Below are 14915 nucleotides of genomic sequence, written 5' to 3'. Positions count from 1 at the left end.
TTCTATTCTATTCTAATGTAGTGTTTAGTTGTAACCAATGTATAATGTTCTTTTCCTTTTACTTTATATGTATGACTGTATGAATGAATGAATCGCCTTTTAAAATATTTTTGTTCTGTTTTGTTTGATAATAATAATAAAGAGTATGAAAAATAAATTGAATGTTGAATGTAATATGTACAATAATAATAATAATAATAATAAATAATATTTGAGAGTTAGTATATAATATAGAAAATAGAGTTGAAATTTTAATATCATTTCTTTCAACAATTTAAATCTTGCAAGTTGCAAAGCAAAGCAAAGCACATGACACACCACCACATTAAAATAATAATAATAATAATGTGTTGTGTGTCTTTGACCACAGTAGTGCAAAGCAAAGTAAAGCAGACTACTCCTAATTTCTTCTACTCACTTTTACAGGTATTAATATTATTATTATTTTTATCTCTTGCTTGTATGACTATAGTATATTTTATTATTCTTTGATGATGGATGATTAATGAATAAAAAGAATGAACTGCCCTTTTTTAATCTTTGAAGACTCAGAGTTTGAAATTTACTATTTATTTTTTTTAATTATTTTATAATTATTTGAATTTGGGGTGCGATCCTCTCTCTTCTCCTCTCTCTTACAAAAAAGATGGATGGATGGATGGATATCGATATTCATTCATTGTCGACAATAGATATATATATATATGTATATAATGTCCATCCAAAGAATTTTATTTACAATATAGATATGATTGATTGATTGATATATATCAAACATATGACATCTGTCTGGAACGGAAATATAATATAATTGTTTGTATTTATATATATTTTGTTTGTTTTAAAGGTGATGAGTTGCAATTTCGACATTGGCATCAGCTGGCATATAATGGACACCACGACGATAGTATGTTTGGAGTTGAGTCCATTGATTTTGGAAGGTTGGAGTGTCGAGCACTGATTGTTGGCGGGTGACGAGTGTTTGGACGATTGTGAATTTCCACTCACGCATGATTTTGGTGTTTTCATTGGACCGACTGACCAGATACTCCATGAATCCAGAGGCAGTGGTGAGTAAGGCAACTGCACCCCATCCGTGGAAACACAGACCTTGTGCAAGGTGTAGTGCGGCCGTCTTGATGTCTTCGATTGGTGAAGACAGGCATTTCATAAGTCGACGCAACACCAATGCCGATGCCTCCCCACCTCCCAAACTATCATAAACTTGTTTTAATTTGTCACTCACTTCTGTTGAAATTGGAATGACTGGTGTTGAAATATTATTATTATTATTATTATTGTGTTTGTCTCCATGATGAATCAACATGGTTGCAAAAGAATGCATAGTGCACATTGCAATAGGGTCGGCGGCACTGATTGTCTCCATGTACTCTTTTATGAGTGATCGACGTGCTATGATGCGGTCGAGACCGTTCTCGAGTGATCCAATGTCTCCGATTGCTCCAATAGACGTTTCTAGGCATCTCTTGGCCACATCATTCTCTCTAAACATTGCTACAAAGTATTCGAGTGCTATAAAGTATACAGACTCGAGACCAACACCAGTATTCGATACCGACTGCATCACAACGTTGACATGAGCATTACCACCCAAACACCATCTTGAAACGAGTACAATGACAGAGTTGATCGAGTGTGAGTCGGTCGTCTCCTGCTTGATACCCTCTATATCCAACGTTGCAACCAAGTCACCGATAAATGTTGGTGACAAAGTAGACACTAGAGAAAGTGCGTCCAACGAACTGCCACCCAATTTTGCAATGATTTCAAGCAAGTTGATTTTAACCAATGTATCAGTCTCTAGAGGTACACGATTCAACAAATACTCTAAAAATGGTGTCTTGTATATTTCCAAAGCCTCCCTCGACGAAACTGCCAACATTACAGCTACATCCAATACTCTCAATACTACTTCATCCTTTCTAAATGTTTCTAATCTATTTGTAGATGTCTCTTCACTTTCATTACTATCGCTGTCAACTTGCATCTTTGTATCAACTCTATTTTCATTTAATATTTCTGTTAATGTTGAATACAGTGATTTGTTTAAAAGTAGTTGTTTAATATTATTATTATTATTATTCTCGGTTGTACGTAGAGATAGTTTAGAGAGTAGAGAGAATATTTCCAAAGCAGTATTTGCAATTCTCAATCTAGAAGATGATAACATGGGTGCCAAGACTGATAATATATCATTGTTGTTGAGCCAACCAACCAACTGATCAGTATGCTTGCCAATGTTGTTGTGTATTTGTCTCATTGTCAACTGTCGAACTTGATGATATGGATGTTGTAAACCACCCTTGATAAAGGGTACCATCTCATCGGCGACGATCAATGGTGGCTTGACATGTATGTATTTCTCAAACAATGCAGATATCTCTCTGCAAGTGTCCTCTATCTTTTCCTCTTCACTTGTCTGTCCGAGTATATTAAATAATGGTATGAATTCATTTACTGCTGTTGCTATTGTTGTCATTTTGTTTGTTTGTACAAATATATATATATATATATATAGATAAATATTATTATTTATTATTATCTCTTTAATGAAAATTAATATTAACAAATTTTGAACTTCACCACATAATGATGACTTGCGATGAATGTTGGTGACTCTACAATTTAATTTAAATAATAATATTTATTAATAATAATAATAATATTAATAATAATGTTACATTACATTGATATGCTTTAATTGCTTGCTTGATTCAATTCGTACGACAACAACATCAACTTGAATACCCTTTTAATCTTGAGCAATAGAAATAGGTATGACATTTAATCGGTGTTTGTTGCAACATGTTTGCATTCCATACCCGCAGCCAGATGGAGTTGTTCTTTGAGGTGCCTAGCGTGGTGTCTACGGATGATAATAATAGGGAATCAATCCAATCTTTTTACCATTACTTTATCTTTATTTTAACATTGCCGTTGCATGTGTCTCTGTGCACTATAATAATAATATATATATTAGATTGGATTGGATTAGTAGTCTTCTTTCAAAGAGCATGCGCTCATCATCATCATCCCTTCACTCAGAGATCTCTCTGTGAGGATACCTTTTTAAAAAAAATTAAATTATTTATTTGTTTTGGTATGCTCGAGTATTTTCGGACCGTCTAGCATAGCCAAGTCCCTTTTTTACTTGCGAATTAGTTTCATTCGAAATCCCGTTGAATAGAACCACCACTCTCTTCCTTCCCTCCCTCACCGAAATCTTTTTTCATTCAAATATGGCATACACACCAACCCCTACTATTCTTATTCATTCATTCATTCATTCTTTCACTAGTGAATTATCTATTTGTTGTATCAATATCTGTATAAAATTAATATAAATTGAAATTAATCTTTTCAAATTACACCTTTCATATTCTAATAATAATTATAATCAATAGTCTAACTATTTGTTTGTCTGTAATAATAATTCACAAAAGACATTCATTTATTTATTTAATAATGGCAGTTGAAATCGATATGACCAATATTGGTAGCAATGGAAGTACAGCCGCTCCAGCTGCAGTAGCTGCATCAATAATAAATGAAACTAAACAACTATATAACAATACAAATAATAATAATACCAATAATAATGTAAAATCTAAAACACCGAATAATAATAATAATAATAATAACTGTAACCATTCAGCATCCGAAAGTAGTTTTAATAATAATATTCAAGATGAATATTATCCCGACGAAACAACTACTATGACAAAAGATATAAAATACAATCTTGTACTTCAAAAACATATGACTGAAGAACATTATGAAAAGCTGGCTGGACTCTTTACAGAATATGGGGTTTGGACAGCCACTGGAAAGAATACAAAGTTGACACCAGCCAGACTACGACAATGGTATCTATTCGACGAGAATTGTGGTGCTGTTATTGCCACTTGTCACAAAGGTAATCATTTGGGACAAGCTCTATTTAGAAGGTTTTCAGTTCCTTCTGCTGGTACTGGTAATACTGCATCGTCAGCTCAAGTAGAAGCAATTTGGATATCACAATTGTTGGTTTCACGAGAACACCGACAAAAGGGTATTGCAAAGTCAATGCTCAAACACTCACTCGACAAGTTGGATTGGCAAATGGCAGGTATTGCAAGTTGCAACCCATACGCTATAAAGTCATTGGAACGAGCTACCAACTCTAAAACCGATGCCCAACATAACCTACGACACTCCAATATCATGCAACACTGTGGTGTACCATATATTGTAAAGGCACCAATTGTCCCGACGACACCCAACCATCTCTACTACATCGACACCAATTTCCATATCGACACTGACCATATCCCAGAGATTCTAACAAGAGAAATGTCTCGTGGTAACTGGCACCTAGGCAACTACCTTCCAAGAGGTTTCGAATTTTTATCAATCATTCTAAAGAAATAATTATAATAACCCAAAACATTATTATTATTATTATTTAGAAATAATAATAATATTATTATTAATATTATATGTATATTTTGGATGAATAGATAGATAGATGAATAGATGAATAGAACCATTATTCAATCTCCATTCATTCCATCCATATATGTACATATATATATTCGGATGAATAAATTTCATAATTGATAAATATGACCAAGAGGTACCATATTTATCTTTTTTTTTTCCAACCAAACCCCAAACCAAACCAAGGAAGATGAATATAAATGTATAAAGTAGTAGTGATCGCACATCATACACAAGTTGGTTTATTATTATTATTATTATTATTGTACTGGTGTTTTGTTTAGATGATGTGGATAAATAGATTAGATCTATTTTGATTCATATTGTTTATGGATCCAATCCACCAAGTGTAAATACTATATAGGTGACAACAAACAAAAAAAAAGAGAAGGATTCATTAGTATAGTCAAACAAGACAAAGTAGAGTGTTCTTAAGAGTCCTCGTCCTTCATTATTTCATTCATACTATTTCCTTTGGGTGGTGCTGGGGATGGTGGTGGTGGAATGAATGGTTTAGGCTTTGTAAAGCCTCCTGCTCCTCCTGGTTGTAAACGTGACATGATGTTCTGTTGTTGTTGTTGTTGGTTGTTGTTGGTTACTTTACTCGACTTTCAATTAAATGAATGTGATTTTGTTTGTATATACAAATAAAATAAAGTAATTATTGTGACCACCTATGAACTCATTTAAATAAAGGCGACGATGACCCCTTGATCAATGGAGCGGTGGTTCATTGAGAGTCATTTCTCGCGGGCAAAGAAATTTAAAACAAATACGAATAAATATCTGATATTTGTTCGATCTGCGCCGTGTGGTTCGTGGCTTGTTGAGTTATCTCACGAAATGTCAAGACGCGCATGTGTGCTCAAAGTCTGGGCAGACACAAGCGGAGTTCTTCTTAAGTGTCTGAAAACCCATTGACGCGCGATACCTACAACATCGTTTGGTCGAAAATAATTGATCCTTAAAATGGCGGTTGTGGAAAGACATCCATCTCAATCTAGCGAGTATTTGATATTCTTGGAACTTGATTGATCGACGTCAAAGGTGAAGTTCTCCACCTATCTTTTGATTTTGATTATTATTACTTTTATATTATTATTATTATTATTAGTTTTATTTAGTCATTGATTGGAATCTAACGGTTAATGGTACTTGATTCTTTCCAACAGTAACAAAAGCTTGATAGTTTCCAAAGCCTTCGATTGGTGATGTCAATCTAATGTCTTTTGGATCGATTGTCAATCCGTTTCTACGCTTGAGACTATATGCAATATTTGATTCGTTGATGTTGACAGTTGGTGAACCTTCATCGTTGGCAGTTCTCATCAATAATATAGATTGTACCTTTTTGATCTTTTTAACTGTCTTTTGTAATACCTTGTCTACTTGTAATTCTTCATAGTTGATATTCTATAGAATCATAATAATAACAAATGAAACAAGTTGTTTGTTAATCATCATCTATTGTCTCTTTTGTTTCTCTCTCCTCTCTTTGTTATATATTTACTCTTGCAAATTGTTCAAATTGCTTTCTAGATTCATGAGTTGCAAATACAGCCAAACCCTTCATAAAGAAGTAATTTCTAGCATATCCCTTGGCAACAGACATTTCTTGACCGATTTGTCCAATACCCGGTACACTCTTTGTTAAAATGATTGCTACTTTCTTATTTTCCTTTTGTGCACCTGTAGAGTATGATCTGTTGATGCTGTTGTTGCTGTTATATATCGATTGTGATTCATTGATCAATGTCATTCTACTAAACATTGAAATCATCGATCCTGACGATGATACACATTTTGGTTTACTACAATAGTACGATCGATATATTAGTAATCATCATCTTCATCATCTTCTTAATCATCTTCATCATCATCTACTGCCTGCTGCTGTCTACCCACCTTAAAAAGGTCAACATTCTATCCTTTTCTACTACTATATATGAACGAATGATTAATTAAGAGTATGAGTAAAAGATCATTGCAGACGATCATTCACTCGACTGATGAGTGATTGAGCTCATTAATTTTTTTTTAAAATTTTTTTCCTCACCCATTTTAAATACTCAAGTTTGGTTTGGTTTGGTTTCCAGAAAGAGGAGGAGAGGTTATTAATATTAATAAGCTAGTTAATATTATTTATTATTATTTATGTTTATTTTAATTGTTTTATTTTTGTTTATTTAGTATCGAGAATCATAGTGTTTGGAGTTTCAATGTATGATTTGAGAAGGTTTGAAAAGTTGGCCATGGTAGCACCGTCAATGACACGGTGATCGGCAGACCATGAGATTTGCATTATGTTGACGGGGACGACTTGTCCTTGACGATCGAATCGTGGGAGCTTTTGGATCTTGCCGATGGCGCCAATGGCAACTTCGGGGAGGAGAAGGACGGGTGAGGCGTAGGTACCGCCAATAGTGCCAATGTTGGATAGCGAGAATGTGCCACCTGACATATCGGCTGGTGTGAGCTTGCCTGCCAAACCATCCTTTTGGAGACGGTTAAGTTCTTGTGCAATCTCAAAGATGGACTTGCTTTCAACATTTTTAATATTTGGAACGAGTAGTCCTTGTGGAGTATCCATAGCTACACCAATGTTGTGGTAGTGCTTGATGATGACTTCAGTCTCACTTGGTGACATGCTTGCATTGAGGACTGGGAACTTGTTGAGTGCAAGTGAAGTTGCCTTTATGAGGAATGGTAAATACGATAACTTGATATTACGTTGTTCGGCAATTGGCTTGAGTTGTGCACGCAGCAACATCAAACCGTCCATAATATATTCCTCGCAGTATCCAAAGTGTGGTACCAAAGCTGCAGCGTTCATAGTCTTGACCATCACCTTTTTAATACCTGTAATTGGTACACGTGTCTCTGGTTTGCTACCTGTTGGAGCAGCAGCAGCAATAATTGGTGCGGCAGCTGAAACAACTGGAGCAGCTGGAGCAGCAGCAACTTGAGCAGATTGACCACCATTTTGAATAAAAGAGACAATGTCTTCCTTCAAGACACGTCCGTCTCTACCATTACCTTGTACATTCTTTAGATTGATATTATTAACCTTTGCCAAATTTCTAACGGCTGGTGTTGCCAATACCTTGTCATTTTCATGATGATTGTTTATAGTTGAAGATTGTGAAGTAGTAGTAGATGTGGTTGATTTAGATGGGGCAGCGGCGGCAGCAGTTGGTGCAGCAGACTCTTCCTCACCTTCTACTCTAATATCAATCAATGGTGTTCCAACCTTGGCCATTTCACCAACCTTATAATATAACTTTGTAATGACACCATCGTATCTACTTGTAATCTAAATATATAAATTAAAAAGACTATAATCAATATCAATCAAATCAACCAAATCAATCATTCTGAATGAATCATACCTCTACGGTAGCTTTATCACTTTGAACTTCACACAATTGATCGAATTCCTTGATACTGTCACCAACCTTGTAGTGCCATTTGAGTACTTCACACTCTGCAATACCTTCACCAATATCGGCCAAGTTGAATTGAATGACCTTGCCTCCAGTACTAGAAGAATAGTTCTTCTTGACAGTGTTGATTGAAACCAATGAAGAGTTGAATAAACTAGTATTTGATGTCATTAAACCAGTAGTAGTAGTAGTAGTATTCTATAAAGTTGAATTGATTCAAAAGTTTGTTAATACAATCATCATGTTGTTATGCTCGATAGACACATACATTATTGGCAACATATGTGAAAGCGGAAGAAGAAGAGGTAGTGAAACTACGGGTAGTAGTAGTAGAAGCAACTACACCTGATCTCTTGTTCTTGAACAATGTCTTTGCATGTTTGCTAGAGTTGTTGATGAGTTGTTTTGGGAGTGAAGACATTGACATTATTATTATGTATGATTATGCTGTTGATCGATCGACTGCTTGCTTGCTCTCTTATTAACTACAATTGTCCAACTAACTACACTTCAATTTCGACTGATGGTGATTCACAACAAGTCTTCTCTCTGCCTTAACTTTCAATTTCAAAAAAAAAAAAAAAAGAAAATAAATAAAATAAAATAAAATAATAATGAAGCTGCCGAGTGTTAAAAGTTTACAGAATCTTTTTTTTTTTTTTTTATTGGTGACGTTTTGTGTGTCTGTGTGTATAATATTATATCTATATTCGTTCGGGCAGATGTTAATGTATCGGTAATATATTTTGTCCCTCCTCGCCCCTCTGCTGTCTTGAGAACTCGATTATCTCAATCGAACATACAAAATGATATGAATACAATCATATCATTATTCATTATCTTTATAGTTTTTTAACATTTATATGAGATTTTAGTTTAAACATAAAAATTATTGTATTAATATATTATAAATTAATTTATCTCTATCTGAACAGACAGATAATGATAATGTCAATGTATAAGTAAGGCAGGCTGGGATAGGGCTTTTTTTTTCAAACCTTTGGGACGAAGAACCTCACTCTGTCCTTTTTTTTTCGATTTTTTAATTTTTTTTCTGCCCAGCTGTTTTTAGGTGCGCTTTATTTGTCTCTTTTTTTTTCTCTTTAGTTTGTGTAGAAATTAGAATATAAGTAGGTAGAGAAGAGAAGAGAAGGAGAAGGAGAAGAGAAGAAAGAGACTAGATTGGTTATAGTTTAAAACGAGACAATGCTTAGTAGTAGTATTATCAATGACAGGATGATGGTGAACAGCTGACAGCAAGACAACAGATTAAAACATGAACAAAGATTAGTTAATTGGACAATGCACAATGATAACATATTTGTTGGAACATATCGAGAATTGGATGTTGGCAAAGGACGACCCTTCCCACTTCCCCCACCACAAACATCCAACACCCACTTACAATGAAATCACATGACAATTGAAAAGATCGCGATCTGTGATGTTGATTGATACCAACGATAGAATATACTTGACTTTGTATATCAACACAACAGAGTAGAGTCGAGTAGATCACACCTATAAATTAATCTATAATCAACTCGTATACAACCAATCAATCAATCAACCATTCATTGTCACATGAACACAATTGTCATGTCACCCAATCCAGCGTCACCCACCCATTCATTCATCCATCCATCCATCTGTCTACGAGATAGAACTACAGAGATTATACTATATGCATTGTTATCGACTAGTAACCAGTCTCACTCTTACTTTATCCTTTTCTGTTACAATTGGACAAAATTTTGTTAATCTTTAATTTCCTCTTTTTTTTTTTTTGTTAGAAAATGAATTCCGGTGTTAACCAAGAATTGTTAAGCAAGTTGCAATCATCAGTCCGTACTGGTGGTCCAGGTTCAGTCCGTAGAAAGAAGCCAGTCACCAAGTCTACCACCAACGTCGACGACAAGAAGTTGCAAGACAAGCTCAACAGACTCGGTGTCAGACCAATCCAAGGTATTGAAGAAGTCAACCTCTTCAAGGCTGACGGTAACATCATCCACATCGCCAACCCAAAGGTCCAAGCTGCTCGTGACACCTTTGTCGTCTCTGGTAAGGCTGAAACCAAGTCTCTCCAAGAACTCCTCCCAGGTATCATTGCTCACCTCGGTTCCGACAACATTGCTAACCTCACCAGACTCGCCCAACAAATGGCCTCAAAGGGTGCCATCCCAGAATCTGACGACGTCCCAAACTTGGTTGGAAACTTTGACAACTAAACAATTGTTGGATTTTTAATTAAAATAATAAAAAATATATATACATTAAAAAAAAAATACAATATAATAATTATAACAAATAATAATAATAATAATAATAATAATAATAATAATTTATTTTATATTGTACTCTATGCATGGCAATATTCTATACGATCGATAAATTTATTTATATTAAAATATCCTTCCTTTTGCATGAATAATAATAATATTATTAAAACCCACGAAACATTTAATTATATTAAAATGAATGTTGTGTGTTTGTTCGATAATGCAAATTTGGTTGAATCATTCGTCTTTTTTTTTTTTCATTCATTCATTCAATGTACATATACATACATATACACAATATATAATTGTATATTATAAATAATAATAATGTCAGGAGAAGAGAATAGGAAAACACCAGTTACTTTGATTTCAGGGTTCTTGGGGTCAGGTAAAGTAGGTAACAAACACTCTTCTAGATTTCAAGAGTATTATGATTCATTTTCAAAGTTCATCGTTATTAATTAATTGATTGATTATAGACAACCTTTTTAAATTACATTTTAACAGAGAATCATGGGAAAAAGATTGCAGTCATTCAAAATGAATTTGGTCAAGGTATTGGGATAGAGACTGCAATGATTGTAGGTGAAGATGGTTCAAAGGTGTCTGAATGGTTAGAGTTCCCAAATGGATGTATTTGTTGTACTGTCAAGGACGACTTTATCCAATCCATCGAAAACATGTTGTCAAAGAGATCATTTGATTATATTTTAATTGAATCTACTGGAATGGTTTGTATTCAAAACAAAAGAAAAGAAAAGAAAAGAAAAGAATATGTTTTATATAATGTTGGGATGATATTAATAATATTGTTATTTTTATTTTAGGGAGACCCAGGACAAATATCATCATCTTTATGGGTTGATGAAGGATTAGAGTCACCAATCTATCTAGATAGTATTATAACATTGGTCGATTCAAAGAATATATTAAAACAAATCGAACAAGGAGAGAGAAATAGAATTAAACAACAGACCAGCGCTGTTGTGGTAGAGGAGGATGGGGGGGAGGAGGAAGGTGGTGGTTCAGAACCTCCTCCATTAAAGGAGACAGAGGCAGAGAGACAAATTGCATTTGCCGATGTGATTCTATTAAACAAGGTTGATTTGGTCGATGAGCAACAAATACAACGTGTCAGAGCCAAGGTACAGGATATTAATCCTTTGGCAACGATCTTTGTAACGCAAAAGTCGGTGGTTGATTTGGACAAGGTTCTCTCGATCCAACAGTACAAACCAAACGTCGATATCATTAAAAACTACAAGGCTGCTGCTGCATCTGGTGTATGCTCTGATTCCTCTTGTTCTGATCAAGAGCACCAACACCACAACCACCAACATGGCAGTGAGAGCGTGCATTCGAATCGCATCAACACAATCTGTGTTGAAAAGAGTGGGTCGGTTGGTTTGACCGATATGAACAGATGGATCGGATCGATTGTTTGGAGCGAGTACCAAGACAAGGTTTTTAGATGCAAGGGTCTTATCTCGATCGATGGAAACGAATACAAACACATTCTTCAAGGTGTTTATGAAACATTTGAAATCCTCCAATCCGATATCAAGTGGTTGCCAAATGAAGAACGTATAAACAAGTTGGTGTTTATTGGTGAATGTTTGAATCAATCACGATTTGATCAACTTTACAACAATGCTTTCCAAAATATCAACTCGAATCAGTAAGCCGAATTCTATCTGTGTGTGTGTGTTTGGTTGGACAGACAGATGACCTAACAAAATGGAAAGGATCTTTGCCCAACCCGAAAACAACAATAGTAACCACCTCTATCACTCCAACACATATATATATAAAGTCAGGTGGCGACATGCATAATCTCAGGCAAGACCTTGCCTAAAAAGATACTACTTCTTTGTGATTAGAACAACAACAGCACCTTTTATAAACAATCAACATTTAAATAGAGAATGACAAGTATAAAGGAACAACATCGAAATATTAAAATAAACAACTGATTTAATTTATTAGTGAAAAGGAGACCATTACAATTCGGGCCAAATCTGTTCCAAAGGAGGAATTGATTGCTTCAATGTATTATTGACAAAGGGAATAAATTTGTTGTAAGATTCGCACAGCGCGTCCATAATATTGGAATCGGATCCACCAAAGATAACTCCACATGGTTTACCTGTTGTTGTTATTACACCGGTCCCAGAGTATCCTTTTTCTGCCGATAAGTCAATTTGAAGGATGCCTCTACCACTGTCACAGCATGAGATATATCCCCTCTTTGTACATTGGATGGGAGTTGGAATGGTAGGGAGACCCGGATTCATAAGATATGTTCCCGAAACCGAAAGAATATTTCTAGGGAAACTACGGGTCAATACATCCTGGGTTTCACAAACCTCTCCCAACAATGGAGTTGACAAAATTGAGAGATCAGGGACATCATTGTCAATGATTTCCAATAATGCCAAGTCGTGATCGTTGGAGAGACCCAAAAGTCGGGCCATTGCCCATCTTGTGGTTGGGTGGTTGAGGCCAATATAATAAGATACTGGTGTCTTGTCCTGAAATACTGGAATCGAGTTTTGGTTTTTGATAAAATCTGCTGGCATAGCTACATGCTTGACTGTGATGACATATTTCTTTCCAATTAGAATACCAGTACCATATCCATACGCACATTTCTGAGTTGTCATCTTGATAAATACTGTTCTCTGTTTTAATTGCTGATCTAAAGCTGAGCTTATGGAAAGAATGAAAAAATATTAGAGCAATACAGATGAGATTAAAGAGAAAATATTTACAAAGGTTATCCACTTCTTGTTGTTGAGACAACATAATAGAAACCAAAGTATAGTAAGACTATATTTTGAGGTTTGGAGGGAACTAAAGAAAGATCATAATTACAAACATTTAAATTCTTTTTGTTTATTAATATTGATGTGATGGTGTGATCAGCATACTTGTGGTTGTTGTGAGGTATTGGCGGAACAACGAAAAAAAGATAGAGGTTTGGATGAGAGGAATCATACAGAAAAATAGAGGGTTGAAAGTTGATTTATTAACCATCTGGTATATTCTTCCTTCTTATCTTGAAAACCCCCCTCAAACCACCCAGCATTAAAAAGAAGAATATTAATTCAGAGTATTGACATCTGCACCCTTTCCAATTAAGAAAAAACCCTTTTCTATTTAATTAAAACCACTAGTAATTTTGTTTGTTGAAATATTTGAGCAAATATTTTTTTTGTTGTAATAAATAATTAGAACAGAGTAAAATTAAACAAGCATCCAAAGAAGAAGTAATGGATATTAGGGACGATCAAAGTAAGCATTTTCAGATATAATATGTTCACATTAAAAGGATTCAATGTTAATATTTGGTCCTTTACTACATTAATTTATTTTAGGTATTAAAACAGATCTAAACCAAGCCCATATTTCATGGGAAAAATGGGAAGCAGAAGATGTGTGCAACTGGGCAATGAAACTAGAAAATGGCAATGATTTTGCCAAGGAATTGCACTCTCTCATGACCAAGGGGAGAGACCTTCCCACTCTGAACAGAGAACAACTGATTGAGAAACCCTACAATTTCTCAGATGCCACAGCTCTCAATCTAGCCAAACACATTATGAATCTTACCAAACCAGGTACATATTCCCACATCTTGTTAACAAACAAACTTCATCTAAGAAGTAGTTTCATTAATTCCAAACTCTATCTTCTTTCAGCTTTAGAACAAGACTTGAAAAAGAGAACAGTATTTATCAAGATGACAACCCAAAAACGTGTGTATGGATATGGTACTGGTATTCTAATTGGAAAGAGATATGTCATCACAGCCAAACATGTTGCTATGCCTGTGTCTCACCTGGAAAGCAAAACATCTTTCAATCTTTTTAAAAGAGACACACAGCCAGGGTCTTTGTACATTGGCCTTAACTACCCAACCACAAGATGGGCAATGGCCCGATTTTTGGGTCACTCCAACGATCACGACTTGGCATTATTGGAAATCATTGACAATGATGTCCCTGATCTCTCAATTTTGCCAACTCCATTGTTGGGGGAGGTTTGTGAAACCCAGGATGTGTTGATACGTAGTTTCTCCCATTATGTGCTTTTGGGAACCAATATTATGGATCCGGGTCTCCCTACTATTCCACCTCCCATCCAATGTATAAAGAGGGGATATATCTCGTATTGGAACTGTGGAATAATTGGTGTTGACTCATCCTCAGACATAGAATACCATGGGGCTGGTGTAATGACTACCACCGGCAAACTATGTGGAGTTATCAAAGGGTGGTCAGAGTTCAATCCTAGAGATATCCACTGTGAATCATACCACCATTTTGTTCCTTTTGTAAATAATACATTGAAGCAATCAATTCCTCCTTTGGAACCGATTTGGCCCAAAATCAGTAAATACTCGATACAATTTATTGTATATTAAGTTCTTTAAAGATTAGAGGGTCTTAAAATACTACAACATTTTTTTTATTTTGTTAATAAATAGTGTTGTTGATTATTAGAAAGATGGGATGGGCAAAGATAGAATCGATTAAAAAGAAATCAGTAGTATTTTAAGACCCTCTAATCTTTAAAGAACTTAATATACAATAAATTTTATTATTAATATTAAAGATAGAATCGATTAAAAAGAAATCAGTACAAGATTGGTTCGAGAACATACATTAAATTTAAGATCAATTTGTATCGT

General features: G+C 34.9%; 9 protein-coding genes across 9 annotated transcripts; 4 read left to right on the top strand and 5 right to left on the bottom strand.

Annotated features, from left to right (window-relative positions):
• Positions 1–841: 841 nt before the first annotated feature.
• DFA_02601 (uncharacterized protein) lies at positions 842–2500 on the bottom strand (the record flags this gene model as incomplete). Its single annotated transcript, XM_004357268.1, has 1 exon — positions 842–2500. One exon carries the CDS (start codon positions 2498–2500, stop codon positions 842–844), a length of 1659 nt encoding a protein of 552 aa, XP_004357324.1.
• A 986-nt stretch (positions 2501–3486) lies between these two features.
• DFA_02600 (uncharacterized protein) lies at positions 3487–4431 on the top strand (the record flags this gene model as incomplete). Its single annotated transcript, XM_004357267.1, has 1 exon — positions 3487–4431. The coding sequence occupies one exon, from the start codon at positions 3487–3489 to the stop codon at positions 4429–4431; it is 945 nt and encodes a 314-aa protein (XP_004357323.1).
• A 396-nt stretch (positions 4432–4827) lies between these two features.
• On the bottom strand, positions 4828–5060 carry DFA_02599 (uncharacterized protein; the record flags this gene model as incomplete). Its single annotated transcript, XM_004357266.1, has 2 exons — positions 4828–4856; positions 4967–5060. The coding sequence occupies 2 exons, from the start codon at positions 5058–5060 to the stop codon at positions 4828–4830; spliced, it is 123 nt and encodes a 40-aa protein (XP_004357322.1).
• Positions 5061–5616: 556 nt separating this feature from the next.
• DFA_02598 (uncharacterized protein) lies at positions 5617–6259 on the bottom strand (the record flags this gene model as incomplete). Its single annotated transcript, XM_004357265.1, has 2 exons — positions 5617–5913; positions 6011–6259. The coding sequence occupies 2 exons, from the start codon at positions 6257–6259 to the stop codon at positions 5617–5619; spliced, it is 546 nt and encodes a 181-aa protein (XP_004357321.1).
• Positions 6260–6682: 423 nt separating this feature from the next.
• On the bottom strand, positions 6683–8370 carry bkdC (dihydrolipoyl transacylase; the record flags this gene model as incomplete). The annotated part of the gene is made up of 3 exons (XM_004357264.1): positions 6683–7813; positions 7890–8141; positions 8212–8370. 3 exons carry the CDS (start codon positions 8368–8370, stop codon positions 6683–6685), a joined length of 1542 nt encoding a protein of 513 aa, XP_004357320.1.
• Positions 8371–9627: 1257 nt separating this feature from the next.
• Positions 9628–10171, top strand: nacB (nascent polypeptide-associated complex NAC domain-containing protein; the record flags this gene model as incomplete). Its single annotated transcript, XM_004357263.1, has 2 exons — positions 9628–9699; positions 9737–10171. 2 exons carry the CDS (start codon positions 9628–9630, stop codon positions 10169–10171), a joined length of 507 nt encoding a protein of 168 aa, XP_004357319.1.
• Positions 10172–10549: 378 nt separating this feature from the next.
• On the top strand, positions 10550–12077 carry DFA_02595 (COBW domain-containing protein; the record flags this gene model as incomplete). The annotated part of the gene is made up of 4 exons (XM_004357262.1): positions 10550–10615; positions 10702–10953; positions 11050–11836; positions 12040–12077. The coding sequence occupies 4 exons, from the start codon at positions 10550–10552 to the stop codon at positions 12075–12077; spliced, it is 1143 nt and encodes a 380-aa protein (XP_004357318.1).
• A 145-nt stretch (positions 12078–12222) lies between these two features.
• Positions 12223–12885, bottom strand: DFA_02594 (uncharacterized protein; the record flags this gene model as incomplete). The annotated part of the gene is made up of 1 exon (XM_004357261.1): positions 12223–12885. The coding sequence occupies one exon, from the start codon at positions 12883–12885 to the stop codon at positions 12223–12225; it is 663 nt and encodes a 220-aa protein (XP_004357317.1).
• A 609-nt stretch (positions 12886–13494) lies between these two features.
• Positions 13495–14674, top strand: DFA_02593 (uncharacterized protein; the record flags this gene model as incomplete). The annotated part of the gene is made up of 3 exons (XM_004357260.1): positions 13495–13516; positions 13600–14558; positions 14660–14674. The coding sequence occupies 3 exons, from the start codon at positions 13495–13497 to the stop codon at positions 14672–14674; spliced, it is 996 nt and encodes a 331-aa protein (XP_004357316.1).
• Between the last annotated feature and the right edge of the window lie 241 nt (positions 14675–14915).

Source organism: Cavenderia fasciculata (assembly GCF_000203815.1).
Source record: "Cavenderia fasciculata unplaced genomic scaffold Scf_Dfasci-G-b-190b03.r1-5, whole genome shotgun sequence".
Classification (NCBI taxonomy): domain Eukaryota; phylum Evosea; class Eumycetozoa; order Acytosteliales; family Cavenderiaceae; genus Cavenderia; species Cavenderia fasciculata.
The sequence above is the reverse complement of the archived record's forward strand: the minus strand, read 5'-3'. Positions and strand labels throughout refer to the sequence as shown.